At 46.1% G+C, this 22,459-nt stretch overlaps 1 protein-coding gene across 7 annotated transcripts in view; it reads right to left on the bottom strand.

Moving 5' to 3' along the window:
- Positions 1-1,776: 1,776 nt before the first annotated feature.
- The window catches only part of PACSIN3 (protein kinase C and casein kinase substrate in neurons 3), a 25,457-nt gene continuing 4,774 nt past the window's right edge, over positions 1,777-22,459 (bottom strand). For 2 of the 7 annotated variants that reach the window (XM_074584442.1, XM_074584443.1), the window contains exons 2-12: positions 14,693-14,776; positions 13,102-13,202; positions 12,504-12,660; positions 11,768-12,003; positions 11,207-11,362; positions 10,476-10,651; positions 9,553-9,673; positions 8,947-9,083; positions 7,662-7,822; positions 5,922-6,025; positions 1,777-3,299 (exon numbers count right to left, since the gene is read on the bottom strand). In XM_074584442.1, the coding sequence (XP_074440543.1) occupies positions 3,282-3,299; positions 5,922-6,025; positions 7,662-7,822; positions 8,947-9,083; positions 9,553-9,673; positions 10,476-10,651; positions 11,207-11,362; positions 11,768-12,003; positions 12,504-12,660; positions 13,102-13,155 (1,320 nt within the window). In that variant the 5' untranslated portion in view covers positions 13,156-13,202; positions 14,693-14,776 and the 3' untranslated portion in view covers positions 1,777-3,281. Of the gene's footprint in view, positions 3,300-5,707; positions 6,026-7,661; positions 7,823-8,321; positions 8,388-8,946; positions 9,084-9,552; positions 9,674-10,475; positions 10,652-11,206; positions 11,363-11,767; positions 12,004-12,503; positions 12,661-13,101; positions 13,203-14,692; positions 14,777-22,459 lie in introns of those variants that run through there. The other 5 variants (XM_074584439.1, XM_074584440.1, XM_074584444.1 and 2 more) reach the window with 3 other exon arrangements.

The following is a 22,459-nucleotide window of genomic DNA, read 5'->3' as shown; positions in this document are numbered from 1 at the left end:
GTGCCAGCCGATGTTGCTGGGCTGCCAGGCAAAACTGCTGGGGTTTGATGGAAAGGGTAACTGGAGTGTGGGACCAGGGAAGGAGCACGCTGCTCCCAATTGCTCCTGAGTAGTTAAGTGAGTGTGTGTATACATGTATGTCTTCAGGCTTTTCTTTTGTAACTCCATTTCCAATATTATAATCAAATATTTATTTTCAAAAGTCATGTAGCATCACCTCTGACCGGCCTGGCAGGTGTTCGGGACTTGGGAGGCTTTGGGATACCCCAAAGCAGGGGTGAGCTAGCATATGTGCCCTGGGGCTTCCAGGATCTGAGGACATGTTTTAAACCCTGCTGTAATGGTCAGTTTGGAGATATTAAGGTGTTCCTGCCAGGAGCAGGCTGTTTGGCAGGTGACTATCACTCAGTGATGTATAGCTTCAAGTCATGCTCATCGCACCATATGGAAGCAAGGTGGAGAGACTGGGCAGTGAGCAGGCCCTAAGCTACCTCACCTTCCTTTGAAGGCAGTCCACAGCACAGGCACTAACTTGCTTGAAGTCAGAGCTGGCAGGGCTGTCCTCCTCTGAGACATGACCCTTCCAAATTTTCCAGTGGACGTGTAATCTCTCTTCCCTGCAGGATCACCCCACTCTCCAGAGTTTTCTAAACTGAATCCCTCTAGTACAGGGACTAGTAGCCTGCAGCTCCTACGGTAAGCGTGGGAGGCATGCCTAAAGCAGAAGACAGTGACCCTTGAAAGCAGGGCAGGCAGGGCTAATGAAAAGACAAGGTAAACAAGGAAAGATGAGAAAGCCGTTGGTTTACTATGAAGCTCTTTTGAGAACGTACAGTTATCACAGAGCGCAAGAACCACTGTCAAACAGGTTATTGTGAGGGATTTGGATGGAGAGGGAGTAGGTAGCAGTGCTTCAGCTCTGCAGGTGGCCACAATGTGTAGAGGGGATGCAGGGCCACTGGTGGGACAAACATCCATAGGATTGTGGGTGTAGCATTCCTTAGGAACTGTGTGGCACCTGTGCGGATGAGAGAAAGGGCTAGTGTGGTCACAGCTGGGGGCAGTGGCTGTTTTGGTGTCGGCCTCCTGCTGAAAGCAGGAACAATAGACTCAGGAAGGAAAGAGGTAGTGAAGTCAAAGGGGGAGAGCACAGGGCTTGGAAGAAGACTTCCAGCTGGTAGGATAGAAAGGAAACACAGGGAGGAAGGGACCATAGGATCTGTAAATAGCTGGACCCACTGAAAGCGCTGAGACTGAAGAGGAGAGATTATCTGCCCCCACACTAAAGAGGAACCACAACCGACCACCACTACACTGCTTATGGAGAAAGGAAGTCTCAAGCTGCAGCTGTAATTGCCTTAAGCTGAGAAACAAACCAGGAACCTCTGCAAGCGTGGTTACTGTATGATGAAAACCAGGAGGGGACAGACAGTAAAGTGGATGTGCTGAAAGCATCGAAGGTGATTTGGCCTGAAATATGGTTTGGAAAAGTTCACTGGAGCCATGTTGCTTAGTAAAGATATTCCAACAGAAAACCAGCCTATTTCTTCCAGTTACAGAACCTACCCCATTGTGCGCCCTCCCCTTCCCCCCAGCAAGGATTTGTTCATCTTCTCCAGAAACATCTTCTCATATTCATCCTCTTTGATCTTCTAAGAACATAGGCAGCTTGGTAAACAGTCTCACTCCTGTGCAGCCCCTCAGTTTTCCAGGTCCTTCTAGCCTGTACCTGGGCAGTGGTGCAACACTTGGTTGCAAGTCTTTTTCTTTTTTTTTGTGTGTGTGTGTACGAGGTCTCTCTGAAGACACTTTGCCTTGCTTGTTTTGCACAATCTTTCCTGCCAGTCTGTAGTGGGTATTTTCCAACCACATTTCCATGGGTCAAGATGGAGTTTGTGGAGTGGCTTTGTCTCAGGTTCAGCCCCATGACCAGTCTGCAGCCAATCTCTGTGCGTTTACCCTAGAAACGATCACCTACTGGCCTGAGTGGATTGTTCAAGTCCATTTTAACTCCAGCACCAGCTTTCTTCACAAGCAGAGGGGCATTTTGCAGCCTGCTGCCCATAAGCATAACGCTGTCAGCTCTAGAAATTAAACTGAAGCAGCCCCAGTTCATGCACAGCCTGCGCTGTAGTCAGGTAAAACCTGCCTGAAATAGCAGATCTGAGCTCCACACGGCTGCGGCCTTGGGCTGGATCTGCAAACAGGGCAGGAGCAAAGGGAGCAGGGGACAGTTTCTAACAGCTCCGAGGGGGGTCTTCATGCAGGATTGCCACATACTTGTACCTGCCTCAGCACTTCGTGCCAAGCAAAACAGCCACAACAAGGACATAGGGGATGGGGAAGTAGGATGGAAAGTAAACTGAAGCACCAATGGCCCCAAGCTCCACACAGGGCTGTGGGAGAGCCACCAAGAGTTAGAAACTAACCGCAACTCTCAGCTGCCATCACAGAGCACAGCTGTCCTGTGGGTTCTGCGACCCAGATTTTGCCTACAGGGCATAAACATCATTAATGGATTGAGCAAGCTCAGCTGCTGCTTTGGGGAAATGGGTGTGGTCTGTCATAGAGAATCTTTAACTTCCTCTTCCTAGAAAATTAATGATCAACAGGAAATCCAAGATTTGCGTGATACTTCAGAAATTATTTTCCAGGAAGATGTTAGAACCAAATTAATTATCTGCCAGCCACAGGTGTACAGGCTTTCCACAAGGAGTGGCTTTATTAAAAAAAAAAAAAATGACTAGATAATGTTTTCACCATGTTGCCCATGAGGCACAGAGATGCATCTGTATGTTTTTACAGAAGCCATGGGGGAAGAACAGGCTTTGCTGGCCTTCTGGAATTCAGGCACAGCAATTAGTTCATGTGTGCATGTCTCTGTTCACACACAAAACTTTTGGCAGGGCATGGATGACAAGTTTTAACTAGAGCCTTTATGGTTGAAACCTCATTTGCTTGTATGGAAAACTAAGTCTCCAGGCAGAGCTATTAGTTTAATACAAGATCATTGATTTTTTTTACCCCTCCAGCTGGTTCTTTACTACAGAGGCTCTCTTTTACTAATCCATTTGGTTTTGAGTAGCCAGGACTAAATGCCATGCCGAAATTTATGAGGTACAGTCCAGCCAAGCAATTCTTCATTCTCGATGTGTTGTCTCCTCTCCATTACTTCAGCTCTTGGCAGGAATTTCTGATGTGCAAACATTCCTTTAGGGGACTTGATCACATAAGCTGCAGTATGTCACTGTTTCTGGAAACCTTCAAGCAGCCCATTATGATCAGGTGGTCATGTTTTCCTAGAACAAACAAGTCTGTTCAGACTTTGTCCTGTGGAGTTTCAGGTTGTTTATACTGTAATCAGAGGTCCTGTCCAGTGGACATTTCTGTCCTCATAGCAGGTTCTGGACACACCTAACTCCATCCCTAATTATAGCCTGACTAGAACTCAGAAGAGGAATTGAAGTTAAGCCTCCAGTTATCCTTTGTAACTCCCCTCTAGAATTTTTTGACCTCACATGAAAGGCTAGTATTAGTGTTTGAAAATATCCAGGCCAATAAGGTAAACTTTCATATTCATTATAGCACATCTTAGGTCATTTTATCCGGTTTTGTCTCTGTTATCTCACAGGCCTGGCAGGCACGCTCTCTTCACATTCATGAGTGTTAGGACAAAGCAGCAACAAATCATTCAGTTGTGGGTCAGCAAGTGGAGCATTTGCAATTACTATACAACACTGTTGATACTTTACCTGAGATCTAGTCTCTGCTTTCAGTACTATATCTTTAAATAAATCTAAGTGCTTACACACCAACACCTCTAATTACATGGCCTGAGCTTAGAGGTTTCTTCAAATATTGGACTTTGAATAAGTAAATTCATAGCTAAATCCGGGCATTTTTAATGTCTGTTGCTTAGATCTTTAATTACCTTTTAGGAATACTTTCTCTTTTCTTGAGAAATGACATTACTGATTCAGAACAAAATGCTTTAGCCTTGTTCATTTGGTTTGCACCCTTCTCCCCCTCATTCATGAACTACAGTGCTAGGGATACTTTGAGCAAGACCTTTCAACAGCTGATACATTTCTGTGGTGTCACAAAAGCACATTTAGCATTAGTCTTAGATCTCTTTGTCCACAGCAGGCTACATTTCAAGGCATCCAGTGTGCTGTAAAAGGTTAATTTCCGCTCTGTCTGGCAGGCAGGCAACAAGCTGTTTGTGGTACTTCAATCTCTCATAAGTTAACAGTGTCTGCATCTATCCATCCCCACCTCCTTTTCAGTCTATGCTTGTTAAACATCCATTTTGGTTCACTAGCTGCTGTTAACATTCTGCGGTCATTTAATCCCAAATTCTCACCTATGACTTCACAACTCCTTATCTGTATCACCCCTTTTCAAAACCACTCTGAAGCGGTTCACCCCAGCATGGTTGGTGGAGGCTTGACCAAGTTCTGTGAGTCTGACTTAACCAAGTTCCTCACATGCGCCAAGCCTGAACAAGAATTTCACTACGGAAGGCTACTACAAACTCACAGTGCATCTCAACAACAGTTTCAAGCAGATGTAGTAAGTAAACCATTTTTAAACTACTGTTTGTTTTTCCCAAAATAGTCACTTTTCCTTATTTTTTTTGGTCCCCTCAAGCTCTTGGGCTTATCCTATACAGAACATGTCCATCAATCCTGATGTTTGAATATGCAGAGCACTAGGATAAGAACCCCATTTTGACTCAGCAGCCTCAGAGGCTTTCAAGGGCAAAAAGACAGGCCAGGTAAAGAGGTCTGATAGGTCCTCCCTGCTGAATGGCACTTAACAACTGGGCATAAGTACACCTGCAGCGATTCAGGACCAGAAGAAGAGTTATCCCTCTACAGCTAGTGTGCCAGCCAGCAGGTAGCTTCCACACTCTGCTACCCTTCATCACAGCGTAGGGCTCTTTGACAAAGCACGTGTAAGTCAAGAATATGCAGGAGAAGGAAAAAGAGGGTCTCTGCTGTGCACTGAGCATTCATGAATAACAGTATAGCCAAAATAATCTAGAGGCATTAGAAACCCCAACATATACTAGTGCATTTAGGGGTTCTAAGCAGAACAGCACTGGAATGTGGCTGCCTTTTTGTTATCACCAGCCTTCAGTGCATGTCAAGACCCATTCTAGCTCAGGGAACGTTTGGTCAACTCCAGCCTGCTGCCAGACAGTTCTGTTCACAACTACTTAGCCACATCATATGAGATAGAAGCCTCTTTCTCCTGTCCCCAGGCTATACTATCATTCATTCCTGGTGTTACCCCAATAAATCTGAGGGCAGTGGGAGGGGACATCAAGGTTATTGAAGCTGTATCACTTATACCAGCTGCCTTACCAGAGAGCCAACAAACCTGCAGGCGAAGAACACTGAAGACTTCTGAAAGTTGTGGGAGGAAAAAATAGATTTACACCAGTCAGCTTGATTGAGCCAAAAAGGGGAAGCAGTACTACAAAGTTCCCTATTACCCTGCACATCCAAAGTTCCTTGAACAGGAAGCCTGGGGGCAGGGCAGACCCCACCACCCTATGGATGCATGTGCACTGAAGCCAAGGAAGTCTGTTTTCTCTGTTTTGAAGAGTTGCGTGTGTCACTTATCTCCTTTCACTGAGTGGCAGTTAAAAGAATCTGTTCCCTTCTGCACTCCACTCCTATAGTGCTCACAGTCAGAGAAGTCTTCACTCATCTTTGTTTATTTATTAGAAAATCCCTACAGGTCTAGGCATTTAAAGTGAAGCATTAGTTACATGGAATACGTGCCCTCAAAGTCCAGAAGTTGCTGGATATACTGCAAAGGTGGATTGGGGACAGCAGTGACCCAGTGACCTCTGCAGGAGATGCTGGTATGGCTGTGAGACACTAGCAGGGCAGTAGCAATCATGATCCAACCTTCTCAACATAGTTAGCAGGATAGAGTCCAACTTGGCCAGTGAGAAGTCGGCCCTTGCACCAGCCCTGCTCATCTTCCTCGCTAATCTTCATTAGTTCTTCACCTAAAAGCAAAAACAGTCATTAGGAAGCAGATTTGGCAAAAGTAGCATTGCATTTTTCCCTGCCCCAGAAGAGTTGATAAGAAGCAAGGATGTATTGGTGTGAATCACCACACTTTTCTCCCCTTATCGTGCTCTGTATCATACCACACAGTTCAATCAAAGTCAGAGTTACTGACCTCTTCAGTATCTGTGCTCAGCACCATCCCCTAGGGCAAGGAACTTAGAGACAGACCTTTGCTTCTGCTTCTCAACATTAGAAATATTTTTGTGCCCTATATTGCTGCCTGCTTTCCTACTCCCAGAAGAAAATGCTTACAAGCCAGAGAGATCAGAACAATCTCAAGAGATTTCTTTCTTAGTGGCTCTTGCGTAGCAGGTGGGAAGGAAATGAAAGAGGCTGCTAAGCTCTGGCTGTTAGGACCCCAAATGACTATTCCATGATGGAGTATCTGGTTTGGCCAGCAACGCACGGACTCATTTCTTGGACTATCACCAAGAAAGGTTTTTAACCTTCCCACATCTACTTTGGGAAAGGGCAGAAAAGTCCCATTTCTCCACTAGTAGGAGGTCATACTTCTGCCAGAGGGAGGTCTGACTGCATCAATAGGCACATCTTACACTGGCAGAGGCTCAGAAATAGTCATCTGCTGTTAAGCTTAAGCCCTACTGGTGCGTGCTTCTCAGAGCAGATTCAAAAAGGGGATGACTGAAGCTAACCAGTCATGCCTCATTACATCTGCTGGGTGGAAAGAGAGAGCAAAGAGTCAAGTTCTAGAGCACCCATGTTGCAAGATATTTTAAAGCAACAAGTTAGTGTTAGGAAGTTTACTAGTATGGTAACACCACAGCATAGATATTTGCCTCAGGCACAAGCCCCTGCTACTGAAGGACTTCAGTGTCTTTTCAAAACAGGTGTATTTTGCAGAGGTATAGCACAGAGATACCATGTAAGACTCAAAACAAGCAAGATTAGAGACACTGTCAAGATCCGGATGTCCTCTTGGAGTTGGAGAAGATGGCACATGCAAATTAGATTTAACTGAAGGAAGAAAAGGGGAAGGGTCTGTTTGCTCCAGCATTCTGTCTCACTCAATCCTCTGCTGTGAGCCAGGATCTCCAGTCTCAAGATACTACTTTTGAGCAACAGTTTGCATAGCTGGTTTTTGGCAGTTGAACTCTGCCTTCAGTAGTGCATGTCAGTCAGCTGAGCTTTCACCCAAAACATCTATCTTCTGCTTACTTCAAAGGACAATCCAGACCACCTATATATTTTTTTTTTTTTTATAATCGATGGCACAAGGGAGAAGCACTTAATAAAATCTCAAGATACAATGCAGAATAAATGCCTTAAGAGGAGGCAGGAAGGATCTCTCTCACCACTTGGTGTCTGCTCTCCCTATGCTGTGACCAAGGCCTAGGCAGTCTCTTTTTATGTGGCCTCACTGTCTCTTAGTCTAGAGCAGATTGGACTTCCCAGTGTATCATCCACCTCAGAGGAGCTGACAATGGGTCAGGCCAGCAGAAGAAGAGCAAGTATCAGTTTTCCAAGGGACATCCAGGTCTTAGAGTGTTTCAATCATTCAGTCAGACAGAGTGAGGACAGCAAAAGGTTAGTAAGAGATTAGTGCTTCTGTACCTGCTTTAAAGCTCAGCTCATCAGCCTCCTGTCCTGTGTAATCATACAGTGCTCGTACCCGTACACCTGGTACCTTTATGTCCTCCTCATGCCCATTGGCATCCAGGCACTTCTTGGGAGTGTCCTCATCTGACCACTCCGAAATGTCTTCCTTCCCTCCGCTTTGTATGTGGAAGGAGAAAGCGGACAAGATGGTTGTTAGCAGACTCATCTCACACACCTCCTCCTGAATCATGCACCACCCTGACGTCCCCCCCATCCCGAGACTGCTATGCTATAGAACAAGGTGCAAGAGTGAGGGTGAATAGAGAGGAGAGATCCCAGGAGATAACAGATTTGGTTGAAAGCATCCCAGCATTAGAGCCCTGAGGGCCATGAGGGTAACTCATTCTCAAAGTATTTTCACACATGCACACTGTTTATGACCTCATTCTACTCCAGCAGACCCTCTCACACAAGAAAGGCCAGTCTTAACTGGAGAGCCCAGCTGTGCCAGAGTTATTCCAGACAAGAATAAGACAACAAACCCCATGTCTCCCGTTCCAAAGAGATGTCTGGAATGCTGTTTTCGAAGTTAGGGACTTGGAAAGAAGGGAAGAGCAGCAGAGGACAGGCACCTGGAACCCAAAAACCCCTGAAGTGGCTATGTTCCATACTAACTTCACAAGGGTGGGTGCCCTCAGGCTGTCATAGAAGAGGCTGTTCTGCTCGTCTTGATAGGAAAACCTGTAGATTGGCAAATAGGGCCCCTGAATCCAATAGATTATGAAATATAGAGATGTCTCATGGCCACTACTGTATCCCCTTTCTTTTCTGCCCAGTTTACTTAGGCCAGAGTTCACCAAAGCAGGATGGCTACTGGAACTGCAGGGCATGAGTCTCTTCAGCCTCTCCCTATTCTCCAGCATGCTTCCCATCAAGGGAAGCAGCTATACCCAGACTTGCTAGGTAGTACTCAGCACCGTGTTGGGGAAAAAAAAATAAATAAAGTCTGATGCCTGCATTTAGGAGACAGTACAGCTAACTGGCAAAGCTGCCAGTTCCCAACTCTCCTCACCCTGTCTGGCAGGAAGAGACAGAGATTGTAGGGGATTCTAGTGACAGAGATTGTAGGGGGGTTTTTTGTGTGTGTATGGTTGGACTTGATGATCTCAAAGGTCCTTTCCAACCATGAAGATTCTATGATTCTAAGAGGAATTGGGGAAACGCACACCAGAGTCTCCCACAGCATTAGTATGACCGTGCCAAATCTCATCACTAGAAGGACCCAGACTTCAGCCCTTACCTTCGCCTTGTCTGCAGAGGGGTCTGTGAGACAACACCATCCCGTGTAGGCAAAATGCTCGTCAGCGTGACATCATCAGCCATCTTGCCACTCTTCTCCTTCTTAGTGATTGCCCGCTGTGTTTCAAGGGACCATTCCTGTTCAGGGAAAAGCAATAACACCATCAAGCCACTCAAACAGAAAGCTCTGCACATCTTTTCTGACCAATATAGGACAGACCACCAGGTCATACTTCAGTTGTGGCTGGGCTGATCAGCCAAATGGCCTTGCTGGCATATCGGGTTCACTCTTGTTGAATCCCAAGGTGCAACAGGAGGGGCCATGAGAAAATTGTAACAGGAACTCGTCCCAAGGCCCTGAGAACCAACCCCTGTTCTTTGACCTTGCAGCTGGATGGCTGGAGTATTTGCAGTTTGGCAGGGTTGCATGTGTCCCTTTGGGCACCAGAGAGCTTACAACACAATAAACATTTTAGGAGAGCCTAACATCTTAAGCCTGCCAAGCAAAGACGTGGTCTTTCCAACCCAAGACTAGCAATCCACCAGTTTCAGTAAAGCAGCTATATGTTTGTAAATAGTAACAATACACTCTAGAATGCTACATCACCTCAAACTGAGGCCAATTCATCGCCATGCCTGGTCCATGAGTGTTGCGCCACCACTTCAGGTCCTCCTGGTTGTCTGCAGCCATGATGACTTGGTAAAGATCTCGATACAACGCATGAAAGCTATGACCAGGAACAGACAGAATCATCAGTAATCAAGTCCCTCAGCAGTTTCCCAAGAGCCAAGTAGGAAGGAAGAGCATAACCTCATGCACAATTACATAGCATTCTGAGTCCCATGGGATTAAGGATGCTAGAGCAGCACCTGTTAAGCCCTAGGAAAAGGGGAGCCACCCTTACAGAACAGTCAGCCTGGCAAACGGGACAGGCTTGCTTGGTGTGGCAGAGGCTAACATCTGCCAGCTCTCAGTACAGCTCATCAAGTGAGCATTGAAAGAGCCTGGCACATTCGTGCACACAGAGAGGTGGCTCAGATTTGTTGCCTCCACCTTAAGAGTATAGGAGCACAGAAGAGTTTTGGCTGCACCCATTTCCCCATGTAACCCCTACTTAATGGAAACTTGTAGGCTTATGGTTATCATTATCTCACAAAAGGTCTCTTTACCCAGGGCAGAATGGGTGTAATAGCTATAGATACTAGAAGGCAACAGAGCTGCATTCCTCAGACTGGGATTACATATAGCAACATGGAGGCATTTCATAGAGTAAAAACACCCACAGGACAGTACTGGAAGAGGAAGGGTTCAGAGGCAGAAGGAATCCTCTCTGGGAAACCTGGCACTGTCCAAGACCAGAGACGCCAGCACTGGTCAATCTAAAGGGACCAAATGCCAGTTCTAAGACACACTTGGAAGCACCGATGCAAGTAGGCAGCTTTCTTTCACAGACATCGGAATTGGCATCCTTCACCAGAGCCCAGGGCACCCCAGGCTGGCAGAATTCCCTCCTGGGTCAGGGCTGGTACCTTTCACTGGTGGAGAGATTGAGATGCTGGTGCAGATTCAGGAACATCTCCTTAAAGAAGCACAATCGCTTGCGCTCTGCTTCCTGACAGCCCTCAAATACTTGCTCCATGTCCTCCATGTAGCGGGGATTGTAGCGGTTCAGCTCTTCCAGCATCTTCTCATATTGATCCTTGCACTGTATCGACCCAGGAAGACAGCAATGGTGAGATGTGTTGCCTTGATGTCAAACCAGTGACACTCCCCCTGCTCTGGCTTGGGGCTGACAAGTTTTTCCACTGCACTGCACCCCCGAACAAATATACTACAGAAAGAAGAAGAAATCCCATAGCTGATATCCCAGTCCATTGCTCTCCTAATATTCTTGAAAGTTCCTTGTTCTTCCCTGCTACCCTCTTCCATAGAGGGCCTTCTGCACTTTCACTCTTTTTGGCAGGCAAACCAGCCACTTTCAGTGGCCAAGTCTTCAACTCTGCAGCTCTTGCCCCCTGCACCCCCTCTTATTTTTTTTTTTAAATTTACTATAAATTATTTCTTACCCCATAGCAAAGATAGAGGGACCTTAGTCTCAGTTACTGAAGTCTCAGCCTAACTCACTAAAACCTCAAACAATGGGATCTCACACCTCCTTTCAGGCTTCAGCAGCAGCCATTTCACTGAGTGACATTACAACCAGTGCTCTTTCCTCCAGAGGAGTATCCTTGTGACCCACATCCATACAACACATGCTCACCTTTTCAGCCTCCTGAGTGCACTTCTCTACACGCTCCTGCAACTTGCGCAGCTGTTCCTGTGAGACAGATGAGTCTGCCTTGGCATGGTTCTCCCTTGTATGGGCTGTTTTCTCCTCCTTCCGGGCCGCATGGTAGTTTTTCTTTGAAGTCTCCACCTGTAAGGAGGAGGATGCAGAGAAAGCCATGATCCTGACTACATTGATCCTCAATTACTCAGAGAGGACATGTTAACATTTGTTACAGTCTGCAGCAACTGTTTCGGGACAATATAACAGGAATGCCAATTTGGCATTTAGCAAACCATGCTCCAAAGCAAAAAGGTAGCTCCAAATTATCTCTTTTTCAGTGCTCGCCTGCCATGCAGGAATACGGAGTTTCTTACCAGTCTTCCCACATGGGAAGGAAGTTACAAAATCACCAAGAGACCATCAAGACGTCCCTCCCTCTCTGGCATTCTCTGCTACCTTGGCTAAACCCAGTTTGTTTGCCCAGTGGCTCTCACAGTCAGGCAGCCAGTTCAACTGCCCTTATCCCTCCTTCCCCATTCACACTTCGCTTACATCTTTCATCTTCTTCACCCAGGGTTTCTGGGCCTTGCGGAACCCATCCTCTGCCTCCTTTGTCTCCTTGAAGCCTCCAATCATCTGCTTGTGGTAGGCCTCCTTCTGCCAGGCCTTGATCTTATCTGAGTCTTCGCCAGCCAGGTGGTTCCGGACATCTAAGTGAATTTCACTCAGTTTGTCTGCAGCTGTCAGGAAGGCATGCCAGGCCTTCTCCAGAGTACCATACTGTGGACCTGAAGGAACAAGCACCAGAGGGGCTCTTACACCTCCTGACCGCAGAAGCGGGAAGAAGTCCCAACAGGCAGCATCTAGAATGGCTGTTACACCTGGCCAAGACAGGCATTTTTTTTGGGCAGCCTTAGCCATCCCAGATGGTGTCGGCTAGGAGAAGGTTTCTGTAGAAAATTCTCTTCGCAGATCTGGTGTGAGCTTCAGGACAGATAGTAACACTAGTTCATGACTGAGGCTAAGCTTCCGCTTCACAGACCAGTAGGTCCTTTGGGGCACCTCCCCCTGTCTCCCATTACTTTGTGAGACACAATCAGTTTGAGCCCACTGCCACTAAATCACAGCATTGGTAGTTATTGTCTGACTGGATGAGAGACAGCCAAGCCAACTGTAAAAGGGGAGATCTGCAGCTTGATTTAAGACTTGGACAGCCCAAGGACTTGCCAAACTAAACAATTTTTTTTTTGTAACCAAACACTGGAAAATGCAGAGAACACAGCTTTACCTTTCTCCACATTGGTCCTCCACTTACGAGACCATTCTGTTAGCTGCTGGGCATAGTTCTTCTCTATCTTGGCTCGCTCCTGGAAGCAGGAGATTAAGTCATTGCAGAGCCGGTACCCATCATCCACACGCTTCACTGTCCGCCTGTAATTTCCAGCCTGAAATTTCACATAACGCCATCATTTATACTGTACTGACTTTCATGTTCCTTCAGAATAGACAGCAGCAGGTCAATCTTTGCATAGGGAGGGAGCACAGACCCTTCTGAAGCCAGCAGCTGGTCTCAGTCCCTCCTTTGGCACTCCCTCAAGGAGGCACAGCATTGGAGGGAAGAAGCTGAGATGCTTTGCTTGCCTCTCTCACAGCACAGATCAGTGTCAGCTGAACAAGGAACTCTCATTCCACAGCATCTGTGGAGGAAAGGGTCCCCTCCTCCATGTAGTAACACACAGCACATTACTGAACCTCCCCACAGTTCCTCCCTTCCACTCCCCAAGAGCAACATGTCACCCAGGAACCTGAAACTCAACCCTTAATTCCACAGGTGGGAGGTAAGAAGGCATTCCTACCTCCCTCACACTTCGATTATCCTTCCTTACCTCCCAGAAACTGCCCCCAGGAGCCTCCCCGCCAGCATCATCTTCTGATGACATCACCCCCGTTTTCTTGCAGCAGAGAATTTTTGCAGATTTCAGTTAAGCTGAGAAGAGACAAAAGTGATTTTTTTTAACATAGCACTGGCTGTGCCTTTGTAGAGAGCACAGTTCTGCATGACTCTTGGAGCTGGAGGAGCCCAATTTACTGCCCTGCAGGCAAGTACTCGCATCACTGCGCCTCCAGCAGCAGATGGCTAGATCCAGCAGAGATGCCCAGGACTGAACCTGCCTGCTCCTTCCCTGCAGACAGATGGCCTCCCTGGCAGGCCTGCAGACCATTGGGAAGGAATGTTGTAGAAGACAATCTTGCCAGACCTCAGCTGTACAGATACTGGGGATGCTAGTGAATCCAACACCCTTGAACAGCACCAGGCATCTCTGTAGAGATTCCGTTTTTAACCAAGGCCCTCAAGAGGGTAGCAAAAGCTACAGAAACTGAGGTAGTTAAAGCTATTTGAAATCTGCCTTCAAAGGCTTTAAATAAGTCTTCTGTCAATGGAGATGACTCCAGCTTCCCAGTATGACTCAGGATTACGGGATTACAACAACTGACTGGAGAAAACAAGGCTAAGCAGTCAGCAGGCAGGCATGTCTTGAATGGGGAGGAGCCCTATAAGCTGCCCACCAGCTTAGCCAGCCAAATGGCACTGCAGCACACTTGCCAGTTACCCAGCAGCACTATTTCCCTACTAGAAACATCCCTGTTGAGCTAGTGTTTTCATTACACTCAACTCTCTCGCTACATTTGGCTCAAAATCTAGACTACAAGGCAAAAGGTTTGTCTCATCATCTGTTGCCTCAGAACTTTCGCCCATTCCCCTGTGCTAGCCCGCACTGCCGGTTTTTTCCTGATGTGGTGCGACACTATGAATTCCTTGGGGAGAGGTTCAGGGTTGCTCTTGTGCAGGAATGAGAGAGGGAGTAATGGAAAAAGGCCCAAACCCTGTCACTCGCACACCAACCCACTCCATTCTAGACAAGACTGGGTTAATGCAGCATAGATGTCCTTTGCTGCCACTTCTCCTCTTGCACATTCCTAGTTATAAAAAGCTTCCCTCACACCCCAGAGAGGTATCTGCTCATTCTGCCAGCCCACAGAGCACACAGCAGAGATGAAGAAGATTAAGTCAAGAGTCCACATCTCCCACCTCCTGCAAATCCTTGTCAGTGGCATGAGCCACACAGTGAAGCACCCCAACACAGACTGCAGGAATTTCCTATATTTCTTCTGGAAACAGTTTGGCTCTGTTTGCCCAGTCTCATCCCATGGAGAGTGCCAGGAGTACATTAATGCTGTTCCTCTGGGTTTCTCCAGAAAGCTGAAAGTGATGAATTCCAGCCACAGAAGCAAGTTGTTAAATGGGACGTGACACTCAGGTGCACAAACCTTGAAACCTGAAGAATACCTCCACTCATGCCACCAGCTGTCCCTGTCCTTACTCCCTCTCCACCATTTGTCAGTCAGCAGGCTGCAAAGCTATCTTATGTGCCTCCAGGGCATGCAACTCTAGTCTTGACCCCAGTAACTACATACCTGAAAGCTTAAAGTGAGATGCCGCAGGGGAGCAGTGGGCAGCTGGCAAGTATGTCTTGAGCTCTTCAAACTCCTTGAAAAAGGCTGGAGGAAACAGAGATGGGCACAGTTAGACACCACCGCTCCTTTGCAGGGATGCTGCCTGTTCTGATGCATCACAATCCTAGGGGTGTCCCCCTTCTGCCAGTTCCTAGGAGGGGCACCCTCTGATACAGCAGCTGCAGCCACTGTGCCTCCTGAGATGCCACATTCCAGCACGTAGGAGAGATGCCAAATCCTTGTGTCACAAGATCTAACCCCAGAGAGAGTTAAAATAGAAACACTGGGGCGGCATGACAGCACTGTGCAGGAAAGGTAGCATCACAACAGCTGAGCAAAGGGAACAGCTCATGGCCAGGAAGGCCTAAAATAAGCACGGTCCCCAGGCACTGTACGTGGGGCCTGGTCCCCCCTCACTGTACAGTGTCCAGTTTATCAAATCCCACTGCCCCCATGTGCTGGTGCCCACACTTTTACACATAGGTTCCTCTGGGAGAAAGGAAGCACACACGCATACGCTTTCTCCAGTCCCTTTTTACTAAAGATGAAGAGGATTTATATACAAGACAAAGGACTAACTCTACATTTAAAGAAAACAAAAAAATAAAACCTACATGAACGCGTGTTCTGGTTTACAGGCCTGGACTCCGTTTAGTAGCTGAGCACCTAACACTGCCCTGGTAGGATGTGACTCTCTATCAGCAGAGCTTTTTTGACCCTTAGTTCTGTAAGCCATCCCCATCATAGTCTCAGAAATACTTATGCCATAATGCAAAATAAAGTAACTGTCATCAACTTTCCACAAAGGGAAGTAAAAGGCCTGCAGAGGTTAAGGGAAGCGAGGGATGAAGGAAGAATTTTTATTTACCTCATATTCACTTCCCTGAAGATTTACTTCAATGTCAAAAGTCTATTTATTTATAAAACAGGCAAGCAAAAAAACCTTCTGCTCCACCATCAATATCCACTCAGCTGAGGCTGGAAGGTTAGGGCAACTGAGAGTTAATACAGCTCACAGCAGAAACTGCAAAACCCGGGAGGAAGTGGGATTTTTAGCCAGACAGTAAGACAATTTTGGAGAAGGAGTAAAAAAAGGTAGGAAAAGAGGAGGAAGGAAAGAAAAGCAGACTGGGTTATTGCAAAAAGTTAGGGTCCTCTGGTGAGGAAGCGGTTGGGGGGAAGAGTTGGGACACTTTTGCATGATCCAGGTCAGTTGTTAAAAAGTTATAGCTCATCACAAACTTCCTAAGACTTCCTAGTGGTCCCCAGTAAAACCAAACTGCACATTCCTGAAATTGCTAAGATTAAAAAAGCTTCACAAATAGTTATGTAAAAGCATACTTAAATCTGCCGCAGACCCTTCTTGTCTTTCTCCTGATGAAGACACAGATCAATTATATGTGACACATAAAGGTTGTATCACTTTTTCCATCCCACGGCCCATCCCCACTTTATCAGGAAGCAATGAATCACAAACATACCTTCCATCTCTGGTTTCCAATTCAGGCTGACTACACAGTGCTAGAATTTGGGGGTAAATGTGGGAAGCTGTTGTGTGTCAGAGTGTGCTTCTTCATTTGAGGGACAGTCAAGCAAGAGAACAAAAAACCCACCCTGAATCCATTCTTTCTGCAGTTTCCACATTAAAATTTGAGATGTACTTATTTTCTCAGGAGTTACAAACCCAAAAACGTGGATTTACTATCACTAAGATCAACAGGCTCTGAAACATAATAGTAGCTGTGCTGGCTCAGACTAAGGGTTTTCATAGGCTCTGTAGACAACAGCCAAGAGCAGATACCTTCCCTCACTTTGAGAACAGAGCAAGCATACATGATGTCTCCCTGCATGCTCTCTAAGCCTCTAACCATTTGTTGACAGGAACTTCCTGAGCTGGATGTGGCACCTATGAATTTAGTAACACTCAATGGATTTCTCTTACGTTAATTTCTCCAATCTGCTTTTGAACCCGCATGAGTTTTCAGCGCCCACAATATCATGTGGCAAAGTGTCCCAGAGCTTAAGGTTATACTGTAGTCATCGGCACAGTAGCTAGGTGGGAGAATACAATAGAGTAGTATAATATTCCTACAGGCTAGCCTCCATGACCTCAGTAGCAGCCACTTGAGTACATATTTCCATATCAGTATATAGACTTTATAGAAGTCCAGAAAAATCTCGTCTGGTAGAAGCAAAAAGGTCAGAGAACAAGGAGGACCCTTTTCTGCCAAGCTTTTTCTGGACTTTACATACTCCATGAGCCCATGTCAGTCAGCAGATCAAATTGGATCTGCATGCAGACATAGGGAAGGTACTTAGCACTGCACACAGGGTCTGAAGAACAGCTGCTGCTGTCACCCTGAGCCCTGGAAGAGCAAGTAGATTGCTACTCCACCCCCTCATGCCTAGTTATTCCCAAAAAACCACGTGTTGTGAGCCACCAAGAGCCTGAGACTGGGAAAACCTGACTTTGCTAGGAAAAGCAAATGTATGAGTTATGCATGCCAAAGCCTGGAGGTTGTTTTACAGCAAAGTAGAGACAACGGGGCTACCTTGTGGACAGCCTGATATAGCAAAAGCCACCATGTGATTCAGGAGAGCTGGCAGAGCCTGTAAAGTATAAGCAATATAACTGGAATTATATTGGGTGAACTAGAGTTATATGTGGGTCAGCACCACATAAGACTTTCTGATGCCACTACCACCTCTGCTAAGAGAAGCCTATCTAGCAAGTCATATTTGCAGGGCAAAGGAATGTTTATTCCTACCTTTCTGCCTTCCTCTTTCAGCTATCACAGTTAAGAGCTACTTGAGACCTCACTGCAGCTCCTGCAAGACAAGGTCTCTGAAGGAGGGAGTGACTACATTTCTATTCACTTCACACATCTGCAGGATTACAGACGAGGGCATTACAGACACTACAACCAGCAACATCAGGTAGATAAACTGAACCATGCAAATGAGATTTCTGCAGAGCAACAACCCTTTTCGCTGGTAGTATTAAAAAGCGTACTCCCCTCCTTCCCCCAAATGCCTGTGCTTACTTATGACCAACACAGTTATTAGGCCACACCTGCTATCAACTCCCTATTAAGTTATCAAAAAATGGCTCTTGGTCTTTAGCTGCAGAGACATAGAACGGCTCATGACTGCCTCACTGGTACTGAACTCCACTCAGGGAAATGCCAGAGGGCTTGTCACAGCAGAGCTGTTTCCACCTTTAACCATGTTGTTAAATCTCACACCAGCTCCAGTCAAATCACACATCTCAGACCACAGCTCCCTGCCCTCAGCCCATGGCATCAGGCTAAAACCTTCCCTTTCAAAACACGTGTGATTCTGGCAACACACTACAAAGTATGTCTTTTTGTTTCATGTTTGCACAACATGAGTACAACAGGGTCCTGATCCACAAATAAAACTTGTAGACCCAATAGTAATAATCACTCTTCTCCACTTCAGAAGCTTTTCCCTAAGGCAAGTAAACCACAGAGATCCTCTTCCCTCTACACCACACTCCAGTACTTCCAGCCTCCAAATGCTTAAGGCATCACCTCTGCGCATTGCTCGACTGCCTCCTGAGACTCCTTGTGAGCAATTGTTTTCCTAAGTTTGCCAAGAACAAGCCTCTGAACTCTGCAAATGCTCAAAGGGCTGGTGCATGCAGCCCTGCAGGAATTCATCCACACAAACAGAGCTTGTACACTGTGCCATACAAGGCCTTCTGCCCAACTCTTCTCCCCTTTCTCAAGTGCAACAGCAAGTACTGGATGCAGACGCATGCAGGAACAAGTTGAGTTATATTTATCTAGTAATAGTAACTGGGATTTTGGTGGAGGCACATTTTTATGATGGACCAATTTCTATATAGGTGCTAAAGTCAAGCTAAGCAAGAGTTTGAATCAGGAACAGGCTGCTACTAACTGACTTTCACCTCAGGACAACACCACAAGGCAGCAGTGTGAGATTTCTGTGACCAATTTGTTTGATTCCCAAAGAGTCACTTTTCTGCATAGCAGGTAGTGGTGAAGGTATTCATCCCAGCGCACTTCTGGTGTAGGTTGCAGATAAACATTTCAATCTGAACAATCTAAATACACAAAAGGCTGATAGCTCCCCTCCCCTTACAGAACGACAGATATGAAAACCTGGTGTGGGTTTTTTTGTTGTTTTTGACTTCTTGTCAGAATCGAACTAGGGAGCTGGAGCCAGGAGGTTACACGTGACTCCAGCAGCGTAATGAACTGGATTGCTACTGGTACAGCAGTGCTAGGAAGGTCCCTGATGGAGAGAATGAAATGGGACATGGAAGAGGGTGTCCTTTCCAGCCTCACCATCTCTAGAGATGCACATCCAATAGCTCTGAACCAGTGGTTGTAATGATGTCCAGTAACATGCTCTCCACTGCAATTTTATAGGAGGACTGATATTTAAGGTATACTCACCTTTCTGAAGAGGGGACAGTTCTTCTCTACAGTTAGGGAGGATGCCAAGCAACATGAAGATCCTCCAAAACATCCCTTAGAGATATTTATCTTCTTGCTGTGGTCACACCCTTAGTGGAGTCACCTGACTGGGAAAGGGACTAAGAGCCAGTGTTTCCCAGCCGCTCCCTAAGGACTGAAGCTTGCCAGGGCCGCCTAATGCAGTTTCGAGAAAGATTTCAGCTGATCTCTCCAGCCAGGGAGAGGTCAGAGAGACATCAGGCAAAACAGTAACTACACACAAAGGTCACTTGAGCTACGTGCAAGCCTGTAACAGAAGCCCGTCTCCCAGACAATGATTCTCTAGAGATCATGGGGCTGTCCACTAGCAGAATTCTCCATGATTATACCAAAATACAAGCAAGATCCTGTTCCACTTAAGGGGCTGACCTCTTGAGTCTATGTGCTGCTTTATTACTCTCCTATTTCAAACCACAACCTCTTTATATTGGTCTTCTCCACATTCAGACCAAGTTAACATACTGAAGACACATATTCCCCTATGCGTTACTCCAAGTTTTCAAAATCATAGAATGCGTTGGGTTGAAAGGGACCTTTAAAGGTCATCTAGTCCAACCCCCCTGCATTGATCAGGGACATCTTCAACTAGATCAGATTGCTCAGAGACTCATCAAGCCTGTTCTTGAATGTGTCCAGGGATGGGGCCTCCACCACTTCTCTGGGCAGCCTGTTCCAGTGTTTCACCACCCTCATTGTAAAGAGCTTCTTCCCAATGTCTAATCTAAGCCTACCCTGCTCTAGTTTAAAACCATTGCCCCTTGCCCTATCACTACATGCCCTTGCAAACAGCCCCTCCCCAGCTTTCTTGTAGCCCCCTTCAAGTACTGGAAGGTGGCTATAAGGTCTCCCTGGAGCCTTCTCTTCTCCAGGCTGAAGAACCCCAACTCTCTCAGCCTGTTTTTGTAGGAGCGGTGCTCCAGCCCTTGGATCATCTTCGTGGCCCTCCTCTAGATCCGCTCCAACAGGTTCATGTCCTTCTTGTGCTGAGGGCTCCAGAGCTGGACACAGTACTCCAGAATATTCTTAGTGTTCATTCAGAATTAAATACTTTCCACATTTATTAGCTATTCCCCATCAGGTTCTCAGAGGCCAAGGCTACAGGACAGGCTTCTACCAACACATTGCTGCTGATCTAAGGGTTAGGATTCCTGACTGACTTAGCATTACTGGGCAGAAATTGTTTCACCAAGAAAAGGAAAAATTCTGCTTTCTTTTCCAATATGGTTTAGGAGATCTTTAATATTACAGGAACACAGAACTATCCTGGTTAACACAACAATATGAGACAGTGTTAATGAAGGAACGTATTAGGCTATCAAGGTCTGTGTTAGTTTCTTCCCCACTTGTTCTTCCTATAAAAAAATTTTATTATAATCTCAAATATCCACAGAGTTAAAGGAGGGAGGAAATCAATACTGGATCATGGGGTACCATACTCTAACAGGGCAACAAGCCATGTTCATTTGGTAAGTTCAAGATGGTTGCTGGAATAATCTTGACATGTATGCTGTGTCTATGTATTTAACAGGGAGCTACAAACAGCAGCAGCAGCTAGTTTAAAAAAAAAAAAAAGGACACACATCCAAGCTAGCAGGAACAGCACGAGACTACCCTACTTTCTTAGTCCTGTGAATAGCATAGCTCCTGTTCCACGCACTAGTCCACTTCAGAGTTCTCACTCTGCCTGGCTTACCCCTCTTCCAGGGTAAGGTTTTAACCCATGCAGATGTTGAGAACCTGTAATCCCTACTGTCCCACTCCCTGAGCCTCTTCACTTGCTTGCTTCCATGCTGGGTACTTCCTACCCTGCTGCATCAGTCTCTGCAAATAAACACTAAGCTTGCCAGCAAATACATGCAATCAGCACTTCCCTTTTAATCAGAAGGGACCCCAAACAAGTGGAAGTTATTTCTTCCTAAATCACTGATAAAACAGGTGTTTAAAGCTCCAGCCAAAGCCATTATACCCCTCCTCAGCAGTCTCAATCTGCACTGAATGCAGACAGTTTTTCCAGGATTTAATCTACATTTCACCCGCTCTCTCTTTTTCTGCACTCAGTGACTGGCAAGACAAGATCAATAGTCCATCCTGTAACACAGTTGCCTATAACTTAGTAAAGGTAACTCATCACACTAGCAGGCTGAGCCAGTCCACCCACTTCCAAACAGGCTTTCAGTAAATAAGTTTGTTTTGTTCAGACCTTCACATGAACAGCAGTGATCCAGCCAGAACAAAATGCCCCAGCCTCAACCAACCCCGAGCAAAGAAGAGAGAAACAATACGGGGTGGGTGGGTGATGGGGGCTGTTTCCAGGGCAGGAGGGAAGCAAACTCCTTTTAAGTCCCTGTCAATGGAATATTCTTCTTCTGTGATTGAATCACCTTGCAACCCCCAGAGCAGGGATCAGGTTTACTTGAATGCATTAAGAAGTCTTAAGGAAGCAGAGTGCAATCAAACCAATCAACTCCTGTAGAGGTGCTATAGGCCAGATAGCTCCATTGTAACACTGAGCTTCTGGTGGCTTCTTGCTACAGGTTAGTCAGATGTCTCCAGTCAGCCTTCTCTGCCCCTTCCTCCCATTTGGAGGTTCCAGTGGTTTGTTTTTTTTTAACCCAGCTACAGTTCTGCAAGTTCTGGCTCCACTTTACCAATAGTTGTCTTTCCATTAGCTGTCTTTTGAGAAAGGGGGAATGGGAGACAGAGTTGGCAAATATTTTGTCATTCAGATCAAGTGTGTGGCAATCATATGGCTAATGAATTTAAAGCACTGCATCTCTCTATCTCTGGTTGCATCAAACAGGTTTCTGGTTTTACTTGTTAAGAGCCGATTTACTAAAACTGTTTATTATGGGAATACTTTTCTTCCAAATATTCATATAATGCAGACAAGAACCTGAAAGATCATCATCAAGGTGTTTCTGAAGTTCATCCAGTTCCATGCATAGATCCAAGTCCCAAACAGGCTGTAGAAGGGAGTATAACCAACTTTTTGAAATGAGAGCTGAATAAGATAAGATTGAGTCCTAAGACATCTCTTCTAGTAAAAGAGAAGAACAAGGTGAAGCATCACACCCATTGCTTCTGTTCCATGTCGCGGTCAGTTCTCCACTTTGATGGAAGGGCTTTTTGTTTACCTTTTGTCACCAGAGTTTGCTTTACTCAACTGCTTCCTTACAGGAAAAATCAAAACATAAAGAACAACTGTAAGGCAGACTTCAGACAC

The sequence above is a fragment of the Larus michahellis genome, chromosome 4 (assembly GCF_964199755.1).
Source record: "Larus michahellis chromosome 4, bLarMic1.1, whole genome shotgun sequence".
NCBI classification, from domain to species: Eukaryota; Metazoa; Chordata; class Aves; order Charadriiformes; family Laridae; genus Larus; species Larus michahellis.
Note: the sequence above shows the minus strand (reverse complement) of the source record. Positions and strands in the feature narration are given on the sequence as shown.